Source organism: Cervus elaphus, chromosome 29, assembly GCF_910594005.1.
Source record: "Cervus elaphus chromosome 29, mCerEla1.1, whole genome shotgun sequence".
In the NCBI taxonomy this organism is placed as follows: domain Eukaryota; kingdom Metazoa; phylum Chordata; class Mammalia; order Artiodactyla; family Cervidae; genus Cervus; species Cervus elaphus.
The window spans coordinates 10,270,694-10,295,946 of record NC_057843.1 but is presented as its reverse complement, the minus strand read 5'-3'; the positions used below and the strand labels follow the sequence as shown (position 1 = coordinate 10,295,946).

Sequence of the window (25,253 nt, the reverse complement as noted above, 5' to 3'; positions counted from 1 at the left end):
TTGTTTTAATAAAGTTAAGAAATCATTATATTATAGTACAAAAAGGATAGCAGGCAATTGTAGAGTTGAAATAATTTTTTCATAGTTATGTGGTAAGGAATGAGTTTTCAGATCTGTATCACCTTTGTCTTTTACCATTTCTGTTTTCAACTTTGAAGTCTAACATAGATTTTTCAGTTGAACATAAAATTACTTATAATTTTAAACTGCTTAATAGCCTAGAAATTTGTGAAACAGATGGCTAGTATTAAATTGCTTGTGACAAGCAGGATATTGGTAGAATGTTACTTTAGTGCTGCCCTTTGTATGCAAACTCATAAGCACGAATAGCCATTTTCTTTACCTGCTGGGGATAATAAGCCTAGTTAAGCCTATTAGCTAATGCAGTTGGTAGCCTTTCTTTGGAGTCTGGTAAAAAATACAAATTGGATGGTGGTATTGGGAGTTTTTTGTGCTAGGATATCAGCTGTAACCACTAGTTCATATTAAATAGGCCTCTGAACAAAAGTATTCCGGGAATTTCAGATATTAGAGAAGATAAAGCACCTATTAGCTCAGTAAGTGCATCTTTAACGTAAGTATTTTTTTTTAAATTCGGTTCAGTCTACATTTCAATTAAATTCCTTCTGTTTTGGTTGTCCGTTCTGTAATCCACTAAGCAGAATAATGATAGATTTTCCTTGTTACTGAGATTTTTTGTTAAACATTTTTCTTCTCTTGTTGATTTTATAGTATATCAGAAAGTCTCTGGAATAGACCAGGTGGTGTGAACTGTGGCCTGAGATGCTGCTAAGCAGCTGTGTACTTGGGAAAGGGATGATACTCTGTTGCTTTGGGCCTAATTTTCCCTGTTTTAAAAAGTACAGTTTATTTGTTAATGGCTGTTCTCCATAGCCATTAGAATGTAAACATTGTGAAGCTTTTTTTTTTTTTTTTTTTTTTGCCTTATCTGTGCCTTGTTGCATTCTTTTTACTTTGTATGTAGTCTGACACACAGAGGTTATTCAGTAAATGTTGTTGTTTAGTCCCTAAATCATGTCTGACTCTTTGCAACACCATGGACTGTAGTCCACCAGGCCCCTCTTTCCATGGGATTATCCTGGCAAGAATACTGGAGTGGCTTACCATTCCTTCTCCAGGGAATCTTCCCGACCCAGGGATCAAACCTGCGTCTTCTATATAGGCAGGCGGATTCTTTACCATTGAGCCACTGGGGAAATCTCAGTAAATGTTAATTGAATTATTTTTGTCTAAATGGTCTCCTATTCTCTGATTCCACACCTAATTTATATCTCCCTCTACAGACTTTCATGTTTTTACTTGGATTTTACTTTCCCCATTGTATATAGATGGTTGTTATTTAAAAATCTCAACCTTAATTTGTGGTAATTTAAGAACTATTAAAGTATAATTATAAGTTGAATATAATATTATTTTTCTCAATATCAATATATTTTGAAAACATTTTTATGCTCTTACCTATAGTGATAGCCTTTGTTCTGTCAGTTCTCCCATTGGTTTGAGTTACAGAATCACTTTTCCATATTGTAAGCTCAGTCCCCAGCAAATCTTCATTTCTTACTTACTCTTGTCATTTTCTTACTTTAAAACTGCCATTCCTTTGATGGTAATAATAGTTGTGAGAGTGACGTGCCATAAATAGTATGAAGAGCCTTTAGTATGTCTTTCGTTGGTTAATATTATGATTGACTCTATAATGTGTTAAATCATCATGGAATAAATACCATGAATGCCAAAACTAATATATGACTGTACCATATTTTGCCTAGTCATTCTAGATAACAAGATAAAAACAGCAAAATCCAGCTCAAGAAAATACTGTTATCCAATAAAATCTTATTCGCTGTTGATGCTTTACAAGTAAGGTGGTCGTGTCATTTTTGCACATATGATTTCAAGATAGGCATTTGTGAATGCTTTAACCTTCTTTCCTCTACATGATTCTAGGATTTAGTTAAAGTTTGTTCTGAACCTCAAGACTTATTCAAGAAGGGTTTACATATACAGGTAGAGATAAAATTAATTGTAAAAAGGGTTTACTATTGTGGTGTTAATAGTATGGTATTTTAGAATGTCACTTTGTGAACTGAGCCATAATTCCTGAATTTAATTGTTCTTTTATGCTTTAAACATTGTCTGTGTTATTACAGTGTCGAAATTCTCCTCACATCATTTTCAATTATTGTTGGCCTGAGTCTGCATTCAGATGAGTAATTTAAAGTGAAAGATGTTCCTTATCCTGTGAACAGTTCTTGTGTTATATAGGAAAATTAATTCAGCTTTTACATGTTATCTTTTTCTGTTGTAAAAGAATTGCTGGTATCATGGACTTAGATGACCTTTCTAGGTCATTATTGCCATAATCTCATGATGATGTGCTTAAACTAGGTGAATTGTAAGAAATAAAATTTGAAAATGACAGGATGTGTGCCTTTGTTTATGTTAATGTACGTTGGAATATTGTTCTCAGTATCTAAGCGAGCCTCTGATCTTGGCATTTTCTCAATAAAATCTCGTGCCCTCAGTGTCACATGTATGATTTGATCCTGCTCATTATCCCACCCTGCTCTAGGGCAGTCATACAGTTTGCTCTAGCAATTGTAGATCTTTTTATTTTAGGTATGTCTTTGTATTAGGGACCTCTCTTGGTGCAGGGCACATACATCTAATTTAAACAAAGTGAAGCATAAAGGGAAGTCTCTGTGAAGTTAAACTGCTTCCCTGTTGGCTCAGATGGTAAAGAGTCTGCCTTCAATGCAGAAGACCTGGGTTCAATCCCTGGGTCAGGAAGATCCCCTGGAGAAGGGGATGGCCATCCATTCCAGTATTCTTGCTTGGAGAATCCCATGGACAGAGGAGCCTGGTAGGCTACAGTCCATGGGATCGCAGAGAGTTGGACATGACTGAATGACTAACACTTTCACTTTCATGCTGTTACATGACAATATAAGAAGAAGAGCAGGGATGTAGTAGGGTCTTAGGAATGACTAGAACAACGAATGTGAATACTGTAGAGTTTTCTGCTTTGCCCTGCATTTCTTATTATGCCTGCCTTATTTTCCTACAAACTAGCTCCTTCTACATGGTGAGGAATATACCAGACTAACATCTTCTTGCAGCTGACCACAATTATAGTGACTGTCCATCTTCCTGCTACTCTAACCTGAATATTTTGAGAAGAGCAAGGCTGTTTCCTTGTGTGCCTACACTATTGGCCAGAAGGTAGGGCATTTTGAGTGGCAGGGCTTACCTGGTGGCTTGTATGATAAAGATTTGCCTGCAATGCAGGAGACCCAGGTTCAATCCCTGGGTCGGGAAGATTCCTTGGAGAAGGGAATGGGAACAACTCCATTATTCTTGCCTGGAGAATTCCATGGACAGAGGAGCCTGGCAGGCTGTAATCCATGGGGTCGCAAAGAGTTGGACATGACTTAGCTACTAACACTTCCACTTTTCACTTTCATCCTTTCCAAGAACATGTGGTTCGAAACAGACATTCTGGGCAGACAAAATAATAGGTGCCTTCTTTTATCTTCTTTTAAGACTTTTGAATTAACCACTCTTAAAATGGGCTTCCGTAGGGAATTCCCTGGTGGTCCAGCCTTTAGGACTCCACACTTCCACTGCAGAGGGCGTGAGTTTGATCCCTGATCAGGGAACCAAGGTCCCACAAACTATGCAGCATGGCAAAAAATAAAGTGGTTCCCATAGTCCGTGACTCTGAAATGACATAAATACATTGTTTTAGATACTGTGGAATCTTTAGTTCTGGTCGGTCTAATATAAGCTTTATAGTGAATACTTTTCAGTTAACAGATTAAATTCACGCAATTCATTTTAGTTGTATACTAATATACAGAGTGCTGCCCCATACAGAAAGAGGTTTGAAGAGTTACATATAGAATACTATTAGCTGTGATATAAATGGGATAGGAAAATATCATGGTTGATTTTTTCTGTCTGCAAAATAAAACAGTCCTTGAAATCTCATATATAAGATAAGGTCTGTTTATGATGTATTTTGAAAGCATGAAGACTAAAGTTAGCAGTGAACAACTCCATTTTCAAGAGAAAAGAATATATAGAAACCTGAATTTACCAAATCAGTAAGTTAAAGGGTAAATTATTTGGATTACTAAGGGGATTTGGCAGCTACTTTTAAAAAGAACTTTCTGGGATTAAGAACTAATATGTTACTAAACACTAGAAAGGACCAAGGGCTGAGGGTTAAGATAAAACTGTAGTGTCAAGTGTCTCTTATAAGCCATTCAGAAAATGTTTACACAGCTTTTTCAACAAATTTTGAATATAATATGCCTACCGAAAAATGTACAAATCAGTAGTGTACAACTTGGTAAATGTTCACTTGTTATGCACCTATATAACGTAACTAGCATGAAACAAAACATTACCAATACTGCATATTATTTTAATAGTAGAGCATTTGTGTTAAGCAAGGTATACTCTTCTGTTGACATTAGTCAGGAGAAAAAATAAATGAATTACTCTGGTTGAAAGTTTTGTTTTTTTCTCTCTCACCCAACTAGTCAGTGATATATTATAGGTTGGGGATGGGGGGAGGGCAGATATATGAAGCTGACAAGGAAGTTAGTAGAGTAGGACAACTGTAATAGGCAGAGCTTTAGAATAGCTAGTAATTGGCATTCCAAGCATATGAAACAGAATGGCTAAAGAAACCTGTGGTATATTCCTACGATAAAGTACTCTTCAGCAATAAGAAAACATAAACTGCTGATACATACAACATCATAGATGAATCTCAAAAACTTTATACTGAAAGAAGCCTTACACAAAAGAGTACATAGACATTCCATTTGTATGAGGTTCTGGAACAGAAAAACTTAACCTCTGTCATGAGAAAAAATCTGAGCAGCGGTCGCCTCTGAGGAGAGAGAATGGGGACTGACCAGGAAGGAGCACTAGGGAACTTCCTGGCATGAGGGTAATATTCTGTATCTTCCCAGAGATTTAATTTCACAGGTGGATGTACTTCTCAGAACTCAAAGAATGGTGAATGTAAGATTTGCATATTTTATTTTATGTAAATTTTACTTCAATAGAAAAAAATACCTGAACAAATACTGAGCTCTAGCTAATGATCTACACGTGGAAGGATTTAAGGAGAGGTGTACAGATGTCTGTAACTGATTTTGAAATGCATCAAAAAATGAAATGAATAGAGGGATGGGTGCCTAGAGCATGGATAGACTGTGTGGTAAAGCAAGTAAAATACTAATGGTAAAATCTCGATGATTAGTGTATAGGCATTCACTGTCAGCTTTTTTTTCACCTTTTCTATGGGTTTAAAATTTTTCATTATAAAATCTTGGAGGAAGAAAACAATCGGGAAAGAATGTAATAATCATGAAGACAGGATTTTTATGATGAATAGCTTGTCACAAATGAATATTGGAAGAGAGCAAAAGAAAATGTGAATAGGCAGAAGGCAGACAGTGTGGCCCATGGGGACAAACAACCTGCAACATATTATTTTAGGCCCATAGAACGTCTGTTTTTATTTTTAATGAGCTGATCTCTAAAACTAGAATGACTTCACATAAAAATTATAGATTTCTGCTTGCTTTTTTTAAAAAGGACTTGGAAGACAAAACAGTCACTCCAAAGGTAGATACAGATTTGTGTGGAGTTTTCATATATATGAGAAAGTTGGTGTTTCAGACCAGAGAGGAAGAGATGTACTGCTCGATAAAGCATATTGGACAAGTGAACTATCCTTTTGGGGAAAAATAAAGCTCAAATCCTTTGATACTCATTAAGTAAATACAAATTCTATATGGACTAAAGATTTTAAATATAAAAAAAAAGCTGTTACTAGAACCCCTAGTCCCTCAGTGGAGTGGTTTTGTCTAAGTGGTTTAAACTGGAAACTTAAAAAAGGGCAAAAGTCTGTGTCCCATATCATTTGATTCCTATAATTTCTGCCATATATGCATTCTTTTGGAGTCAGTAAGATCTAGGTTTAAATCTTTTTTCCTTTGTCTTAATGAGACTTTTTCCAAGATACAAACCATTGTGAGCTTTAGTTTCCTCAACAGTCAGTCAGTGCAGTACTAAAAAAAAAAAATTACCATTCAATGTTGTTGTGAGGAACTGAGCTTGTATGACGTGAAACTCTTGCCCAGTGCTGACCTAGAGTGAATATTCAGTAAATGTTTATAGAGGGATAAGTGTGTGTGTATGTTAGTCACTTAGTCATGTCCGACTCTATGTGACCTCATGGACTGTAGCCCACCAAGCTCCTCTGTCCATGGAATTCTCCAGCCGAGAATACTGGAGTAGGTTGCCATTCCCTTCTCCAAGGGATCTTCCTGACCCAGGGATCAAACCCAGGTCTCCTGCATTGCAGACAAACTCTCTACCCTCGGAGCCACCAGGAAAGCCTCTTATAGAGGGATAGAGAAACTGATTTCCAAGAGCTTAGAACTGTCTCAGAGTAGAAGTTTACCTGGAAAGGATGAGAAGGTTCTTTGACATTTATTTTCATCAGCAAACACTTACTGAGAGCCTGCTGCATGCCATGCAACCTATTTGCACTAGAACCATAAAAATAGAAGAAATTCCCACTTAAAAGAATCTTTAGTATGAAAGTCAAGTTTTATAAGAAAGGAATTCGAATGGTGAGAATTTTTATGGTATTTGACAATTCCCTTAAACTTAATATTGTCATTGACTCTGAGGCATTTTCTGGTGCACTACAGTACCTTGTGTTAGTTAAAGGAAGCATGATGTGGAAGCAGTTTCCTATGAAAAATGAATAGTTCATTGTGGACACAACCACTCAAGATCCATTTCTTGAGATAACTATATAGAGAGAATACGTTACAGAAATGAAATACTCATGAAATTGCAAAGTGGTGGGTGAAATGGTGCTTATTAAGTTTTTTTGTGTGCCCCTCTCATGTTTCCATTTAAATATTTTTGCTAGTTGTAGGTTATTTACTTGGGCTAAGCTTACCAAATTGTTTTTGTCTATGCCAAATAAAAATTACAGAATTCCTAGGTCAGTTTTGCCTATAAAACAAAATATTACCCTTAATCATGTCTTAGTCATTTTCAGTAAAGACATTGATAGAGAAATATTTTGTCTGTGTTCATTCTCAGTACATTAATGATACATTCTTTGGTAGATATTATAAATAAAGGGACTATTTTATTTTATTTTTTTTAGTTTGCTGGAAACCATGTCTCACTATACAGATGAACCCAGATTTACCATAGAGCAGATAGATCTGCTCCAGCGCCTCCGGCGTACTGGAATGACTAAACATGAAATTCTCCATGCCTTGGAAACTCTGGACCGCCTTGATCAAGAGCATAGCGACAAGTTTGGAAGAAGGTCCAGCTATGGAGGAAGTTCGTATGGGAATAGTACCAACAATGTTCCAGCTTCTTCCTCTACAGCTACAGCTTCCACGCAGACCCAGCATTCGGGCATGTCCCCGTCACCTAGCAATAGTTACGACACCTCCCCACAGCCTTGTACTACCAATCAGAACGGGAGGGAGAATAACGAGCGATTATCCACGTCCAATGGGAAGATGTCACCAACTCGCTACCATGCCAACAGCATGGGTCAGAGGTCATACAGTTTTGAAGCCTCAGAAGAGGACCTAGATGTAGATGATAAAGTGGAGGAATTAATGAGGTTAGTTTCTTTCTTATTTAGAGTCCTCCAAATATCTATGTGCTTAGACTGATTTTGAGTAATAAAGCTGTATTTCAGCTCTTTCCTTATGAGAACTTCCCCTTAGGTGATAAAGAAAAAAATTAAAATTTTTATGTTTTTAATTCAAAAATTTTTTTCTCTACCTAAGTTCTTTCTCTTTGCTGCTTTATAAGTCTTTTCCATTCTGCTATCTAAGCAAAGGTTAGCCTTCTCTATGGCTCTAATTTCTAACATCTAAATTTTATGAGTTGCTAACAAATACGCTGTAAGCCTTAAATGCATTGTAAGTACTTTCTCTGAGAGGTAGGGTGTTTTTGTAATAATATGTGTACTCTTTAATTTTTCCCTCCAACATGCCAATTGACAAACTAATTTTGAGCATCTATTATTTAAAAAGCAGTGTTCTTAAGAAAAATAGGCATGGTTTCTATTCCTAAGAAATTGAAGTTCTGATTTTCGCAGTAGATACTGTACACACGTGCACACACACAAATTTAATGTCATCTATTACAAGATAAGTGTAAGCACCTTGAGTTTGAAGCCCTGAAGAAGTCCAGTTTCAACAGAGGTAATTAAAGAGCTTCACCCTGAAGCTGAGACACTTTGAGGGCAGCACTGCTGTGCTTCCCATTCTTGGGTCTCCAGGATCTAGAACTGTCCTTGGCACATGTTAAGGGCTTATTATGTCAAGTGAATAAATGAATTTGAGCTAAACGTTAAAGGATAGCTTCTGTTTTGAAATATAGGAAGTTTGTTTAAAGTTAAGGTAGAAAAGGCAGGACATGTTTAGTCTTCTAAGAACTGCAGATTGGCTATATACGGTAATAAGAATAGTATATTGGGGGGGCAGTACAGGTTTGGGGGAGATTTGAATTCCATGTACGTGATTTTATGTTTAACATGGTAGAAATTAAAGGATTTTTTTTAGAGATCTGTAGGAAAGAGATAAAAGCATTATTTTCGGTAGATTAGCACTGCTGTTGTAGGGAGGAGAGCCTGCAGATAGATTCGTTGTGGTTTGTATGAAAGAAACTGTAGCAGGAATATGTCAGAAGTAAAATTTTAACCTATAATTATGAGTTGTAGTTCTTCTATAAGACTGCAGGAGTTTAAGATAGTATAATGGTGACTTAATATTGCCATCTGAAAGGTCTGTAGTACCACAAAGGTAAAATAATCTTTTGAACAAACTGTCCTGAATTTACATTTAGGGTGGAACTGCCATATAGGGAATCCTGGGCTAAATAGACTGTTGTATCTAGATTCCAATGTAATTACTGTAATGAATGGTTTCATAGAGCACCTACAGGACCTGTTATTTAAGCTTTGTAAAACTTAAAAGTATGAAACATCAGTGTGGCTTTTCATTCATTTTCCTTGCTTAAACAGCTGGCCGAAGTTTATATGTTCATTTTGAATTTAACATCTACATCACTGTCAAGACTGAGAGAGGATCATTTGGGCAAATGGAAGTTACTTTAATAGTTAACGTGTAACAAGGTTAGTTTTTAATTATCCTAAGCAGAGTGGGTATCAACAGTAAGATTTGTTAGGATGCTAGCCTTTTTGTTGTTGTTGTTGTAGTTAATCAGGTTTAGTGAACTTTAAAAGCATTAGTTAATTCCCAGGTGTGGTTTAGACTAATGGGAAGTTTGGGAAAAGTTTATTTTTAATAAAAGTCTCTGGAAGATTGTCCAGAGTCTGAAACTTGAGTATAGTGGTCTAAAAGCTTGACAATAGGGTTTGTGGATCCAGCAAGTACACACATTCAAGTTTCATCATTAGATATATGTGTGTGTGTGTGTTTGTAATTGTTACCAATACTTAATTTACATACCGCCCCTTGTTGCATAGGTGGGATATTTTATGACTTCTTTCTTAGAACTGCTCCTGTGCTGTCCTCTGATCATCTGGCGGTCTCATTGATCCTTCCGGCGCTCTGCGGTCCTCTGCCGTTGCACCCTCACCCACACCTTCACTCTTCCTTTGTGCCCATCTCCCATTTTTCTCAAGTTTACAAATAATCACAGCCCTCAGGTTTGAGGGAGAAGTTTATTGCATGACTGTTTCACTTTTAATTATCACAACCATGCTATATGTGAGGTAGAACAGAGATATTAAGATACACAAAAATAACTTGACCCAAGAAAACTTAAGTGGCAGAGCTCAATTCTAACCCATGTCTTTATTACCAGTGTGTCTGTCACTGGTATCTGTTACCTCTGTAAATACATTTTTCATGTGTGTAGATTTAAGTAAAATTTTAGGAATGATCATTAATATAACTCAAGACAAAGTGTGAAAGCCTTAATGTACTCCACTCTCCCCACAAGTGATATTTGTCACTTCAAGTCAGTCCCTTGGGTAGCTGAATGAATTTTTATTTGGTCGAATGTCAGAGAATGAGTTTTGAGCAGTGAATCTTTCTGAGTGCGCTGTGCCCACAGAGGCCCCCGTTCCCCTTTGCCCGCTCCACACTCTGATGACACAGAGGGTTGTACCCCAGGTAGGGAGAATGGATACCCGAATGCCTTCCTGCCTCCTTTCCGACACATGTCACAGGTAATTCACTCTCACGCTCACGTTAGCCAGCCTCCAGGGCACTCAGCTGTAAAATTTAGCTTTCAAATCTCATAATCCATTGAGTCCACAAACTGAACTCCTAAAAATTTTAAAGTATACAAGAGAGAATTTTTTTTAATTTGATTAATTTGAAAGAAAGTAACTGCTACTTTGTCCATTTTTGGATTGATCAGGGTTTTGAAAAAATCAAAGGGAAACTAGAATGTGGATTCTCAGCAAATTGTTTAGTATAACATTTTAGGAAGGACTTTAAAACCAAGAGCTAGGATAAAGACATTTTACATGTTAATATTTTTTAAATGCATCTATTAGTATATATGTTTATATATAGGTGTGTATATATATCTGCTAATAGTGTATATCTATTAAAGTGTATTATCCTACTGTGTATGTATAAAATAACAATTGAAATCAGGCTTATCAGAATTAGTCATATAAAAGATGTTATTCCTGACTACCCACATACTAAATTTCATGAGTGTTTAGTATTTTATCTAGGATTCTGAGACATTATTCCGAGTTGGTTATCTATATGCCTAATAGATTATTTACTTGTGTAGGTAGGGATTTATGTTCTATAGGACATAGTATTCAGTTACCATGTTGTTTATACATACAGAGTAGGTTTTGTTTTAACATTATCTTGTAAGCTTCTAAATTATGCTTTATCTCCATGAGTAGAAATTAAAGGGAGCAGCTTCCTATTCATGTGTGAAAGAATTTGTGTGTAGTTATGTTTTTCCACCAGTGAAATACTCTGTATTGGTAGGTATTGCTCCACCTCTGAAAGTCTTGAGATAGATGACTACCTTTAAGAGGTCTTAAAGAATGTGTAGTGTATATCAACTAAGAGAATTTGGAAGATCCTAAAATATGCAACTTTTAAACATTCAGTCTTTAATAGCCTGTGTTCCAGAAAAGAAGGCATTACCATTTTGAGCTAGTATACATAACTCTCTTCCATTCTGTTTTGGGAAGCTTAAACATATTTAACATTAGGGATTTAGAGCTCTTTTTAATAAGTTATTTACATCAGGTTTTCCATTTTACAACCTTTTATCTTTAACTACAGATTTGTTCATTTATGGAGCAAATTAAGCTCTAAATATGCAAACTCCATAATGAATAAGACAAAATCTTTGTGCTCAGGGACTTTGCTAGTAGAGATAAGACCAGATCAGGAACAACTGTAATACAGAATCACATGTAATATATTGGTATGTATATTTGAAATGGTTAAAGTTAGCTATTAGAGGAAACTATCATTTTTAGCTCTGAGGATCAGCGAGAACTCTGATTAGATGGTGATTATTATTTTAAGATGTCTTTTAAAAAGGGTGCCTTCATGAAGAGGCATTACTGAGTGTATCTAAGTGATTAGATCGAAGTAGAGTGGTAGCTTATCTTAGAAGTAAACTATGGAATCAAAGAAAGATCAGCCTACACTTCACTTGAACTCCATAAAACTGGAGGAGTAGAAATCATGAGGAGAGTGAGAACTTGTAAGGGTGGAAAAGTGGATACATTGTTTTTAAAGATGTCAAATTTTAGACAGAGGAAGTAAGGCATAAGAGATGAGACAAATTTGGAGTAAATGAAGGAATTTTCACACCAAGAAATCAGTGATTTCACAGGATATGATGTGGACGTTAGGAGTGGCAGGTCGTTTGTTAAAGAAGGTGGAAAGAATGAGGGAGAATATGTGAAAGCTTAGAGAACAAATTTAACCCAGTAGGGTGGACGTTTTTGAAATAACATAAGAGAACTGAACACAGTGAAAGTTAAATGCTGTTACTATTTTGGAAATACCTAGTGAAACCAACTAAATGACAAAACACTTGCATCTAAAATGACTTTATAGAAATCTTTTCATGGTGCCTTAAAATATCCAATACAGATGTTAACTTCAATCTTACGTACTTATACTAGATCATTTGTTTCTTTTTTTTCCTTGAGTTCTCTCTGGCATATTATAAAATGATAGTCATTGTTTTATATAATGCTTTTACAGTTTCAAAAAGTCTTACACTGAAGAATTTTCAAATTTTATATATTATGTACACACATTTGATACTAATTTTCATTTAATTTTAATTCCAGTGCTTGGAGAAAAATCTTTAAAGCCTTGTGATGGGGTAGGGGACATGTTACTGTTCTTATTTTACCAGATGATGAAACCAACATTATTAAATGACTTGCCCAAGCACACCCTTTATCTTCTAAGTTTTGTTTTTCTTCAGTTTGAAAAAGCTTCTTTCTGGTAAAGCAGTTGAGTAAAGAGGTTTTTGTTTTTAGTTTTTTAAACTCATTATGGATATTTAGAAACTTCCCACATATCTAAAAATAGAATCTCTGAGAGGGTTAAGTGAACTTCTGCTCCTTTGCAGACTTTTTGGGGTTCCTTCTGTCTTGCTGCAGTGCTTGGTAATATCATACTGCAGGGCTGTGAATAATTCACAAACTGGATGTGCCCTCTTGGAATAATTGAGTGTTATCTCCTCCTTATAACTTAGTCTCTACTTGAGGAGAAATTGATTTTAAATAAATTGATTTAGATTCCAATTTAAATCAGTAGTCAAGAAAATAGCATTTCAGCATTTTCCCCAAAAAGCACATTTTTATTTAACCTTACTAGATGCCCTCTTAAATTCAGTTTTCATTTCCCTAGAAGGACATTCTATACATTGGAATGCAATGCTTTACTTAAATTTTTTCAGCTTAATTTTGCATCTGTATGAGAAACCAAATAATTTGGTTGTTCTATTTACATAAACCGATTGAAATAGATACTGCTGAAGTTTATCTCTTGCTCTACTGACTGTTGTTGGATATTTAAGAGCCAGATGGTAATGTAGATGGGTATTTTGACCTTTAAATGTATTGTGTCCTTTTCTTTCAGATACATAATTTCAAAATACGAATGCATATTTTTCAAAGAAATGTTTCCAGTATAAATAAGCATTTTGGAAGGAATTTGGCCAATATCTAGATCAGTATGAGAAGCTTTAAGTACTGGATTAGGCTGCTGATTCTTTATTTTCTTCCTCTGGGAATCTTTTTGATTAGGATTTCCAACCAATGGATGAAGAGTAGACTGTGGAGCTCCAGATTGGAAGCTGTCCCTACCATCACTTCTCTGCTCTTTTCCAGAATTCCAGAAAGGGAACATGAAATTCACCAACAGAACACTTAGTTCCTCCTCAGCAAAGGACTGCCAATCTGCTCGAGTAAATCACTGCTGATTCTTTGGGAATAGGATACTTTACTTTTCTCATTCCAGATAATCTGTAGAGAGACTTCAGCTCCAGTTAGGAGTTTGTGATTCACAAAGCAATTTATAAGGATTTCACGGTCCCTTTGTCTGAGATCAGGAGTCCACAGAGTTTTTCTGTAAAGAGTTAGATGGAAAACATTTTATACTTTGTGGTCAAGAGGCAAAATCGAGGACATGATATAGATACTTACAAGAGAGAAAGCAAATGATCACAAATCTTTATTTGCAAAATTCAATATAGAATAATAATTGATCATCAAATACCATCTTTAAGATACAGGCCTATAGAGAATAATAGAATTTTTTGGTGAGGAGGGGATAATATTTTGCCCGATTCATGTTCAAAGTTAGTGTTCCCTGTCATCAAATTGATTGCAAATGTTCATCTGTGGAAACTACTCTTAGCTCACAGGTTATATGAAAACAGATGGGAGGCCAAATTTATTCTATGGGCCATAGTTTGCTGATCACCTGCATTAGACCATAAGTTACCACTATTTAGTTACTTTTGAGCTTGAACAAAAAATCCATTTGTGTGATTCTTGTGAACATTCAAAGGGAAATTGATTAGTTTTAAGGCTTTAGGTATAATTTTCGCTGAAGTATTATCTTTGTCCTGGTAGAGAAACCGTCTTCCCATTCATTGTCATTCTAGTGAATGTCTAGTCTTTTTGAGAATTTCTTGAACTTTTAAATAAGTAAAAATTTATAAGAGTCTTAGTGGAGGAAAAATTAGGTCTATGATATGTAATGTCAAGGACATAGAATATAGTATAAAGTATCTTGTGTATTACATGTATTAGGACATTAATGTGTCCTTTATCCTAAAATTTTATATTCAGCCCACCCTACCTAAAATTTTTTTGGTTTGTAAGGACAAAGAAGGCAAATTAAAAGGCAAAAAAGCGCCTTAAAATGGCCAGCATTTTAGCAGTCATGAGAATGATGATTTCCGTTCCTTTGACAAAGGTTTTCAAATGAACTAAACATGATTTATGCAGTTGCATAGTTAACATGCAAAACCACAGTCTACTCACAACTGATTTTTGTTGTTGTTGTTGCTGCTTTTTATTTTTCTAGGATTTCTGTCTGTATAAGATACATTCATTCCCCAGTAATGAAAATTTGCATATACCATATGGCAGCTTGTTCCTAATGTGAATTATACACAGCATGCGATTAACCATCTCTGGTATGAGACTTACATCTACTGTGGCATTCACTAAAGCGTCTGTCTGATGGTGTGCTGTTTTAGGACTTGAATATTTGGTGTTTCTTGGTTTGTTTTAATTTCATATTTTCCCACAAGCTTGGTCTGTTTTACCTTTATTTTTGTGTCCTTTCTTTCTATGTTCTCCCCACCTCTCTGCTTCACCTTTCTTAGCAAAGATGAGGATTTCTACCTTCAACATACATTGTTGGTCTTGTCTTCTGTTTTTGTTAGGAGGGACAGCAGTGTGATAAAAGAGGAAATCAAAGCCTTTCTTGCCAATCGGAGGATTTCCCAAGCAGTTGTTGCACAGGTAACAGGTAAGAGCTGAAGAGCCCTTTATTCTGGAATCTTGTCTAGTCTCTGCCTTCTAGTGCAGATGTTGGAATATTGCTTGCATTTCTGCATTGCAGTGCAGATCTGTCAACTTAGGCATAATAATGTATGCCTGTGATTTAAAACCCATTGTCTCCGATATCTTGGAACTTCTCCAGTGATTTTTTTTTTATCTTGTGCTAGTAAATTTTATAGCATTTGTAATAAGCACAAAATTCCCTATTTTATGACTAAAAAGGATTCTCTGGTTTTCTTGTAATTGTGACAGAGCTTATGACACATGCACATCCAACTGCTTTCTACATTTCATATTTTTAAAAGCTTTACAGTCCTCCAAATCTACTTTATTTTACCAATTAAAAAAAAGATTCATGGGAGTGAAGGAAGTTGTGTTTTTTAACCACTTTTCCATATGTGAAAGAAAATGTATATTCTCAAACCATTACTGAGAAGATAAGAATGACCAGTGTCTTCTCCTTATTTTTTTATACCCCATCCCATTACTCAGCCAACAGCAGCCCCATCCTGAGTATGTGGTGTATATGTGTCATTCTCTATTCAGATTGCATTTTTTATGAAGTTCTTAAATTTGGGGGTAGCATGTCTTTTCTTTGTTGGTCTGTAGTCTTCTTTTCTCGGATATCAGTAATTTCTAAGAGCTTAGTAAAATCAGCTATGTCTTAGTCATGAGAGGAACCAGAAACTCTTTCAACTACATACATGTTGTAGTTGATATATTGTTGTGTGTTGTATATTAACAGATACAAAAATTAATTTGTTCCTCCCCTTCTTTTTTTTAACATTCCAGTAGCAACTCTGCGACTTTGGCCTTTTTAGCCTTTGCACCTCAGTTTCTTCTGTTAATACATTGAAATAGTTGAATCTGGTCTTCAACAACACCTTCCAATTTTAAGATGTTATTTCTGTTCTCTAGACTTTGATACATTTTCCTCAAACGTTACTGACCATTTGGTTAAAAATGAAACTTGAGATTTTGGAAGTCTTAAATTTCACCCCAAGAATCTAAGGTCACCCAGTCTTAATATGTGTGTAACATATTATACTAGTAAAATATTTTTATAAATGATACTTCTGTTCATGGTTTAAAAAAAAAGTTAAAGGCATGTCCTTTCCTCTAGAACTATTTATGAATCTAATTTTTGTAATCTTCAGTTGTTTTTCAATAGGGTGCTTAAAATGTTACTTTTATCTTCAGGGATTAAGGTGTGGTGCTAAGGGCATTGTAAGGGCAGGTTAGGTGGGTTTTACCAAAACCCACTGATGTGCACTGTGAAAAGATCAGTTGTCTCTCAGGACTTTTAATTCAGCCCCCAAGATTAGACGCAATAGTATCTTCTAGTTTGCCAGCCTAAAAAAGATAAAAAAGACAAAACTATAGTGTTATAAGCAGCATGATAAAGTTGATTTTGCCCAAGTGGAAATATTTCTGAATATCTTGAATACCCTGAATCTTGAATCATCTTGGACCTTTAAAATAGTGTCTTTTGAAACCCATCAGATGTTGATGCAAATTATAATACAGTACCTCTAAAAGGAATTTCTTAGACATATCTGAGGCATTAGCTATACCATACATCAAATACTGCCTTTTTCGAAAGGGAAATTAAAGATATTTTAGCATCTTGCTATTCAAAATATAGTCCATGGTATAGCAGTATTGGGGAATTCTTAGAAATGTACCACCCTAAACCTACTAACAGGGAAGGCAATGGCAACCCACTCCAGTACTCTTGCCTGGAAAATTCTATGGACGGAGGAGCCTGGTGGGCTGCAGTCCATGGGGTCTGCATGTCCGACTCACAAAGAGTCGGACACAACTGAGCGACTTCAATTTCACTTTTCACTTCCACACATTGGAGAAGGAAATGGCAACCCACTCCAGTGTTCTTGCCTGAAGAATCCTAAGTACAGCGGAGCCTAGAGGGCTGCCGTCTATGGGGTCACACAGAGTCGGACATGACTGACACAGCAAGCAGTAGCAGCAGCAAACCTACTGAATCAGAGTTTACATTTTAACCAGATCGCCAGGTGATTTGCGATGAGAAGTAGTATTCCAGGAAACTAGTGAGCTTTCCTGATATTAACTGCCATGGATTCGCATTGTCTAGCATTGTCTCAGTCAGTGGCAGTCGTCATGATGCCATCTCTTGTTTTTGAAAGCAAGAGTTGAAATTTTTCCATGTGTTATCTGTTAGAACACGTGGACTTTTGCCACTGTAATCATATGATTTGGTACCATTAAAAACTTCTTCCCCTCATTTCTGCCTCACCTCAAGTTGTTCTTTCTCCTCTTCATTCCTAGTCAAAACTTGGGTTCATTCATATATCTTTGGTTCTCCATTGTATGGAAAATGAAGTTCTTTATAATCTACTCCAGCCTGCTGTTTATAGCCATCTTGTTTTCAGCATCCTTGCTAGCTGGATTCAGCTACTTGCCGCTTCTGTCTCTGTTCACCAGGATGCTCACTAGTCACTGACTGTGCCTGGCTTGCCTTCATCTGCTCACCCTGGTCTTCACAATTCCTGCTAATCAGTATTGTTTTTGCTGAGTGATGTCTGACTCTTTGTGACCCCGTAGGCTATCTCCCGCCAGGCTCCTCTGTCTCTGGGATTTCCCAGGCAAGAATAATGGAGTGGGTTGCCATTTCCTTCTCCAGAGGATCTTCCCAACCCAGGGATTGAACTGGAGTCTCTTGCATTGGCAGGCGGATTCTTTACCACTGAACCACCAGGGAACCTTTTATCAACATTGCTTCTGTTACTATCCTCATTCTGACTTCTTTGATCACTGTAGCCCATGTAGACCTCTCTTTTTTGCCTGACATTAACACTTAGTTTACCGCCCTGAGAGGTTAAACTTCATTTCAATTCTGCATTTTAGAGTAGTAGTCTTTAAAAGCAGAGATCTTCTTATACATTCTCAAAGAGTCTAGCATTGCACATACTCTCTGAAGATCTCACGTTTCCCTAGAAAAGGAGTACTAGTGAAGCTAACAAAGGTATACATGTAAAAATTTACCCAGTGTGACTTTCTCCAGTGATGTCTCCCCTCTGGAAATACTTATTTGCTCAACAAACGCAGCAGCATGAATTTCTTCTCTTAAGGGATTTGCATTTTTCTTTTACCTACTTTAATTCAATTGTTTATGTTAGGCAGGGGATTGAGGATGATTTATAACCAGATTGGTTCATTGTCCCTTTGGTCTGCTTACTGAATTCATGTATTTCTCTTGTATGTCTGTCACATTTCCACAGCCTGTCTAACCATCCAACTAAACTCAGGAGCAATGCTTTTCATTCCAGAAGAGAGACCCAGCTAGAGAATAGTGAGTTAGTGAGAACTAGTGTAAAGCTTAGCCCTCATAACTGCACAGCTAAGATAAAGAAGCCAAAGTTAGGAAGGCTTCTAGGCACTTGGGGCTCACTCACTGGGGCACCTGATTAGAATATTGGCACATTTTTCTGCCTGTTTAACAAATTAGTCAAATGTATCTTAGAAGAATAGCTACCTGATGAAATCTCCCCCAACGTAAAAGATATGGTGCCCTGGAATCTGTCCTAGATTGGAGTCTGTTAAAGTCAGTTAAGTTTAACTCCAGTATGTGACATAATGAAATAAATCAGCCTTGGGTAAAAATGAGAACGAGTGGTGCATAACAAAAGGAAATGCTAAATAAAAATGTGTAGTGAGGTGCAAAATTACCACACATGTGCTTGTTCCAGAAACAAAATACAGAGGCTTCTTTTTATAGATTTGGAGGATTTCTATAATAAGATAAACAAGAAGTTCATGGGTGGGGTCTGTATAAATAATATCCTACTGATAGGAAAAATGACAGTATAAACAGGATATAATAACAGTGCTTGCTGAATTTCCCAGCATGTTATTTGTAGCTTCTTTCACAGAGTCACAGCTGCTCCCACCAAGAGTGGATTTTTACCCCTGTAAGAGATCGGGCAAGTTTCAAAATTCTCACTAACAATGGTAAGGTGGGGAGCATACATAGCCTTTGCTTTAGTAATGAACATGTAGGTTTCATATTCACTTTCAGGGTGAAACATTTTCTTGGACTGTGAGAATTCTTAAGACATGATTTTCTTCTTAGGTCACCTCTGGGGAAAATCAGGCTGGCAAAATAAGTGGGTAAATGGCAGTGCTTTAGTGTGTGCTTATCAGCTAAATAAATATCCTAATTAGATTCATGTCCTCTTAAAAAGTAAATAAATACAAGAAGAAAAACATAATCATCTCTGAGTTTTAAGAAATTTATCCCAATTCTGTTTTCTTGAATGATAGTGGTATAATGGAAAAATGACCATTAAACTTTTGAATGCCAAAATTCTAGTCCTTCTGTCAAATAGCCTTGTGATCCAGGGCAAATCACGTAACTTCTCTGAGCCTCAGTTTCTTTATTTATAAGATGTGGGGTTTGACCAAATGTTTTCCAAGTACCTTTTCTAGTTGTCAAACTCCATTCCCTTTTTAAACTGCTAAGTACATTTAACAAGTATGCATTTTACCCCTCCCTAGTGACTCTTATTCTGCAAATGTAAGAATTTGTATAAAGAGAAGCTCTGAACCAGTTTTAGAAATGTTTCAGCTGAATTCAGATCACTTTCCCTTCCTTCCTTATCTTTAAAATGAAGACTAGGGACTTCGCTGGTGGTCCAGTGGTTAAGACTCCACGCTTCCACTGCAGAGGGCATGGGTTCCATCTCTGGTTGGGGAATTAGGATTTCACATGCCATGTAGCATGGCCAAAAATCAAACAACGATAAAATAAAATGAAGGATAAAAGGACCACATATTTAGTTTAACTACAATAATTTCTTTACAAAGTTCTGTATATATTGATCCTCTCCCTAATCAGAGAACTTCAGACCTGACACTAAAAACCAACTAAAATGTCAATATACCTTTTTTACAAAATGGACTTTATGTTTCAGGGTAGTTGTAGATTCGCAGCAAAAGTGAGCTAAAAGTATAGTTCCCATATACCTCTTGCCCCTCCACACACATACACACACAGCCTCCCATATTCTTAGCATCTAGCACTAGAGTGGTACTTTATGAACCTACATTATCATCCAGAGTCCCAATTTACTTTAGGTATAAATGGTTTTGTACATTCAAATAGGTCTTGAAAAAAATGTGATTACTGATATCTACCGTTACAGTGTCAGAAGACGACACTCTAGTTTCACTGCCTCAAAGTTCCCTGTGCTCGACCTATTCATCCTTCCCTCTTCCTCCCCTAACCTGACAACTGCTGATCTTTTTGCTGCCTCCATAGTTGTGCCTTTTCCAGAATGTTATCATATAGTATGTATCCTTTTCAGGTTGGCTCCTTTCACTTAGTAATAATTACTTAAGGTTCTTTAATGTCTCTTCATGGTTTGATAGTTGATTTCTTTTTAGCACTTAAGTAATGTTTCATTGTCTGGCTGTACCACAGTTTATCCATTCATCTACTGAAGGACATCTTGGTTGCTTCCAAGTTTGGGCCATTATGAATAAAGCTGCTCTAAGCAAATAGAATTTACATTTATATTAGAAAAGTGGTATTGGTAAGGCATAAGTCACAGACTATGGTATCCTATTATCCTATTATAATATAACCAAATATAATTCTAATGCTTATCTAACAAGATCTTACCAATTCCTACCTGATGAATTTTACTAGCTTCATGTAGAGCTCCACTATGAAGGCTATTATCTGTCTGTAAATTGGGCAGATTTCTGCATGTAAGTTGGAACTTGTGTTTCCAAATTGAAAAGGTTTAGAGCTTTAGTTTCTATTAGGAGAAAACTTCTTTTCAAATATAAATGTTTTTGCAAAGTACGTTTTAGAATTTTCCCTTGTCTCTGAAGAATAAGAACAGATGCTATCCTCTGATTCAGAATAATTCTTTTATTCTCATTTTCTTCTACATTCAGCAATTTGTTGCCAAACCGTTTTCTTATAAACAACACATACAGTTACCTTTCTTTTCCCCAGGAAAAAAAATCCAAGCTGTATATCTGAACACTCATTTTTCTCACTTTGGTGAGAGATGTGAAAAATTGGAGTGAAAATAATTTCAGAGGACACATTTTGTTGTTAGAAAAATCAGTTTTCTTTTTATATTTAATGTCCTACCAGGGCTATTAGCATCTCATATGCAGTGTATGGGATTATACATTTTTGCTGTTAAACTTAGGAAAGTTGATTTTCACTATAAAACAAAATTTCTCTTCCATCTCTGTTTAAAGTAGAAACTATATTTTAAAAAACTTTATTGTACCAAAAGCTTTGACAAAAGTGATTTTAAAAAGTCGGGCACAAGTGTGGTTTTTCACCCCTCAGTAATTTTCATTTTTGTTTCTCCCCCCTTCTTGCTTCCTAAGATCATGGAGAGAAGTCTGTTATTAGGGTGTAATATTCCTTCAAGAGTTCTATGAAATACTTCTTACCTAAGTAAATTTTCTTCATGTTAAAAAAACTTACAAGGAAAAATGATAGAAAGAAGAAATAACCCTAGTAAGAGTCAGAAAGTGTCTGTGTCTGATAAAATAGCAAAACCTAAAGTTCAGCAGCAGGCAGTCTTATAAATAGAAACCTGCAGAAGAAGACTCAGAGGGAATGGAATAAATGCCATGTTTACTAAATTACAAATACAGTCTTTTATGCCTTAAGGAATATTCCTGCCAACTCTTAAAGTTTTAACATCAGTTGCTGCATTTATTTATTATTATTTTTTGGTTGCACTGGCTCTTCACTGTTGCACGTGGGCTCTTTCTAGGTGCAGCTAGCAGGGGCTACTCTTCATTGTGGTGCGCGGGTTTCTTTCTGTGATGGCTTCTCTTGTTGCAGCGCACAGGCTCTCCAGGCACATGGGCTCAGTAGTTGCGGCACAGGCTCAGTAGTTGCAGCTTGCAGACCCTAGAGTGCGGGCTCACAAGTCATGGCACATGTGCTTAATTGCTCTGAGGCATGTGGAATCTTCCCGGTCCAGAGATTGAACCTGCGTCCCTATGTGGCATGCGGTTTCCCATCCACTGCACACCGGGAAGTCCCTGTATCTATTTAGGTGAGGAACTGAAGCTTGAGCTAACAAAGCTTGAGGGCCTTGGTATCTGAGAGACCTATAAAATTTTGAAACAATCATGCAAATTCTTATGGCCCTTTAAGAAAGCTTTTAACATCAGTGTGTATCAACTTCAGCTAAATTTAACTACAGTTGATTCTTCGACAACAGGGGTTTGAATTGTGTGGGTCCACTTTATGTGCGGTTTTTTTCCCTCAATAAATGTAATGAAAGTATTCCATAGACCGTGGGTGTTTGAATCCATAGATTCAGAGCCGCAGATTTGGAAGGCCAACTCTAAAGTTATCCTTGAATTTTAGACTGGGCAGAGAGGTCAACACCTTGAGCCCTGAAGTTGTTCAGGTGTCAGCTAACTGTGTATCATTTGATCCTCACACAATAAATTTGAGGTATATAGGAGAAGTGTGTTTTTCTTCTTTTTTTTTAATAGGCTTTATTGAGGTAAAAACTTTCTTAAAAGTGGAGTTCTCTTTGAGTCGTGCCAAGTTTACAGAGTGGTGTACTCATTACCAAACCAAGATATGGAACATTGTTGGTATTTCAGCAAGTTTCCCCATGCTTCTGTGCAGCTAGATATCTCTCCCCACTGCCAAGCCCCCTGCAACCACGAGTGTGTATTCTGACAGTAGCATCATATAACTAGAATCATGCAATATATACTTTTTAAGCTTATTTTCATTCAGGGGATAATTGCTTTGCAATATCGTGCTGGCTTCTGCCATAAAAGGTGAATCAGCCATGTGTATACTTAATGTCCCCTCCCTCTTGAACTTGCCCTCACCCCCTGCCCCGTCCCACGCCTCTTGGTTGTCACAGCACCACGTTGCGCTCCCTGTGTCCTACAGCAGCTTCCTGTTAGCTGTGTTACAAACGACAATGTTTTTGTGTCCATGCTCCTCTCTCAGTTCGTCCCACCCTCTCCTTCCCCCACTGTGTTCCCCCTCTGTTCTCTATGTCTGCATCTCTGTTCCTGCCCTGCATGTAGGTTCATCAAAACTGTTTTTCTAGATTCCATAAACATGCACTAATACATGATATTTGATTTTCTCTTTCTGACTTATGTCACTCTGTATAATAGCTCTAGGTACACCCACCTCTGTAGAACTGACTCAAATGTGTCCCTTTTTATGGCTGAGTAATATTCCACCATATACATGTACCACAGCTTCTCTATCCATTCATCTGTTGATGTATGTCTAGGTTGCTTCCATGGTCCAGGAGCTATTGTGAATAGTGCTGCAGTGAACATTGGGGTGCATGTATCTTTTACAATTATGGTTTTTTCAGGGTACATGCCCAGTAGTGGGATTGTTGGGTCATATGGTAGTTTTACTCTTGGTTGCCTAAGGGGCTTTCATACTGTTTTCCATAGTGGCTGCACCAATTTACATTCCCATCAACAGTACAAGAGGTTCCTTTTTCTCCATACCGTCTCCAGCATTAATTGTTAGCAAATTTTTTTGATGATGGCCATTCTGACCAGTGTGTCTGACTTCTAAAACTTAGCATGAAATTTTTGAGATGCATTAGTGTTGTTACATGTATCAGTAGTTCGCAACTTTTAAATCCTGAAAACTAGTCCCCCAGTGAATGGATATAACAAAGTTAATTTATCTGTTAATAAGTCAGTAGACATTTGAGTTTTTCCCGGTTTTGGCTATTTAGGTAATGAATGCTGCTTGTCTACAAGTTTCAGTGTGGATACACGTTTTCATGTCTCAAAGCTAAAAGTAGTTATAGGGTTACTAGTAAGTAAGAAACTGCCAAACTTTTCCAAAATGGCTGTACCATTTTGCATCCCCATCAGGAGTAAATGAGATTTCCAGTTGCTTTGCATTATCTTCGGCACTTGGTATTTGTGGTACTCTTTAAGTTTAGCCATCCTAGTGCATATGTAATAGCATCTCACTCTAGTTTTATTTTGCATTTTCCTAATGACTAATTATCTTTTCAGATGCTCATTTGCTATTCATGTATCTTATTAGATAAAATGTCTGTCAAATCTTTTGCCCATTGTTTTTTAATCAGGTTGTTTGCCTTATTGATTGTAAGAGTTCTGTGGATATTCTGGATGCGAGTCCTTAAATATGAGGATGTACAGATACCCTAGTCTGAGGCTTGCATTTTTATTTTCTTATTGTTGTCTTTCAAAGAGCAAATGTTAAACATAATTAAGTTATGTTTATCTTTTCTTCTTCCTTTGTGGTTCATGCATTTCATTTTGTGTCCTAAGAAAATCTGCTTAAATGAAGTCTCAAAGATTTTCTTCAATTTTCGTCTACAAGTTTTCTACAAGTTCATGCATTTGAGTGTATGAAACATTTCAAGTTAGTTTTTTGTGTATGTGTGAGGTAAGGATCTAGATGTATTTTTTTTCCCCCACATATTGTCTGATTGTGAGAGTACCATTTTTGAAAATAGTCAGCAGTTGTCAAGACACTAGTCTTTCCCTATTAAATTACATTGGCACCTTTATAAAAAATCAATTGAATGTGTATGTGTGAGACTCTTTGTGGCTTCTCTATTATGATCTATTGGACTTTATATCTAGTCCTATACTAATACAAAGCTCAGCCTCTCAGTTCCTATAAAAAAGCATATTTGTAGTGAGATTATGATTGGGATTGTGTTGAAAATCTGGATAAAGCTACCATCAAGAATCTTTGAATCATGCTGAGTGTTCCCATCTACAAACACGGTATATCTCTCCATTTGTTTAGGTCTTCTTTATTTTCCCTCAGCCATGTTAGTAGGTCTTGTGCATAGTTTCTTAAATTCATCTAAATATTTTATACTTTTGGTATTACTATTTTGATACTATTTTTAATTTCAATTTCCAGTTTGTTTCTTGCATCATAGAATAGTTGGTTTTGGTATTTTGACCTTTTGTTTTGAAACCTTGCCAAAAATTCATTTACTTGGTACATTTTTTGATAACTGTTTTGGTAAATTCTTAGAATTTTCTACATGAGCAGTTGTATTACCTGTGAGTAGAAATAATTTTGCTTCTT

The 25,253-nt window shown here is 36.4% G+C and overlaps 1 protein-coding gene across 9 annotated transcripts in view; it reads left to right on the top strand.

Moving 5' to 3' along the window:
• The window catches only part of HMBOX1 (homeobox containing 1), a 200,562-nt gene that overhangs the window by 76,262 nt on the left and 99,047 nt on the right, over positions 1 to 25,253 (top strand). For all 9 annotated transcript variants that reach the window (XM_043891135.1, XM_043891134.1, XM_043891133.1 and 6 more), the window contains exons 3-4: positions 7,232 to 7,708; positions 15,031 to 15,116. In XM_043891135.1, the coding sequence (XP_043747070.1) occupies positions 7,232 to 7,708; positions 15,031 to 15,116 (563 nt within the window). The remainder of the gene's footprint in view (positions 1 to 7,231; positions 7,709 to 15,030; positions 15,117 to 25,253) is intronic.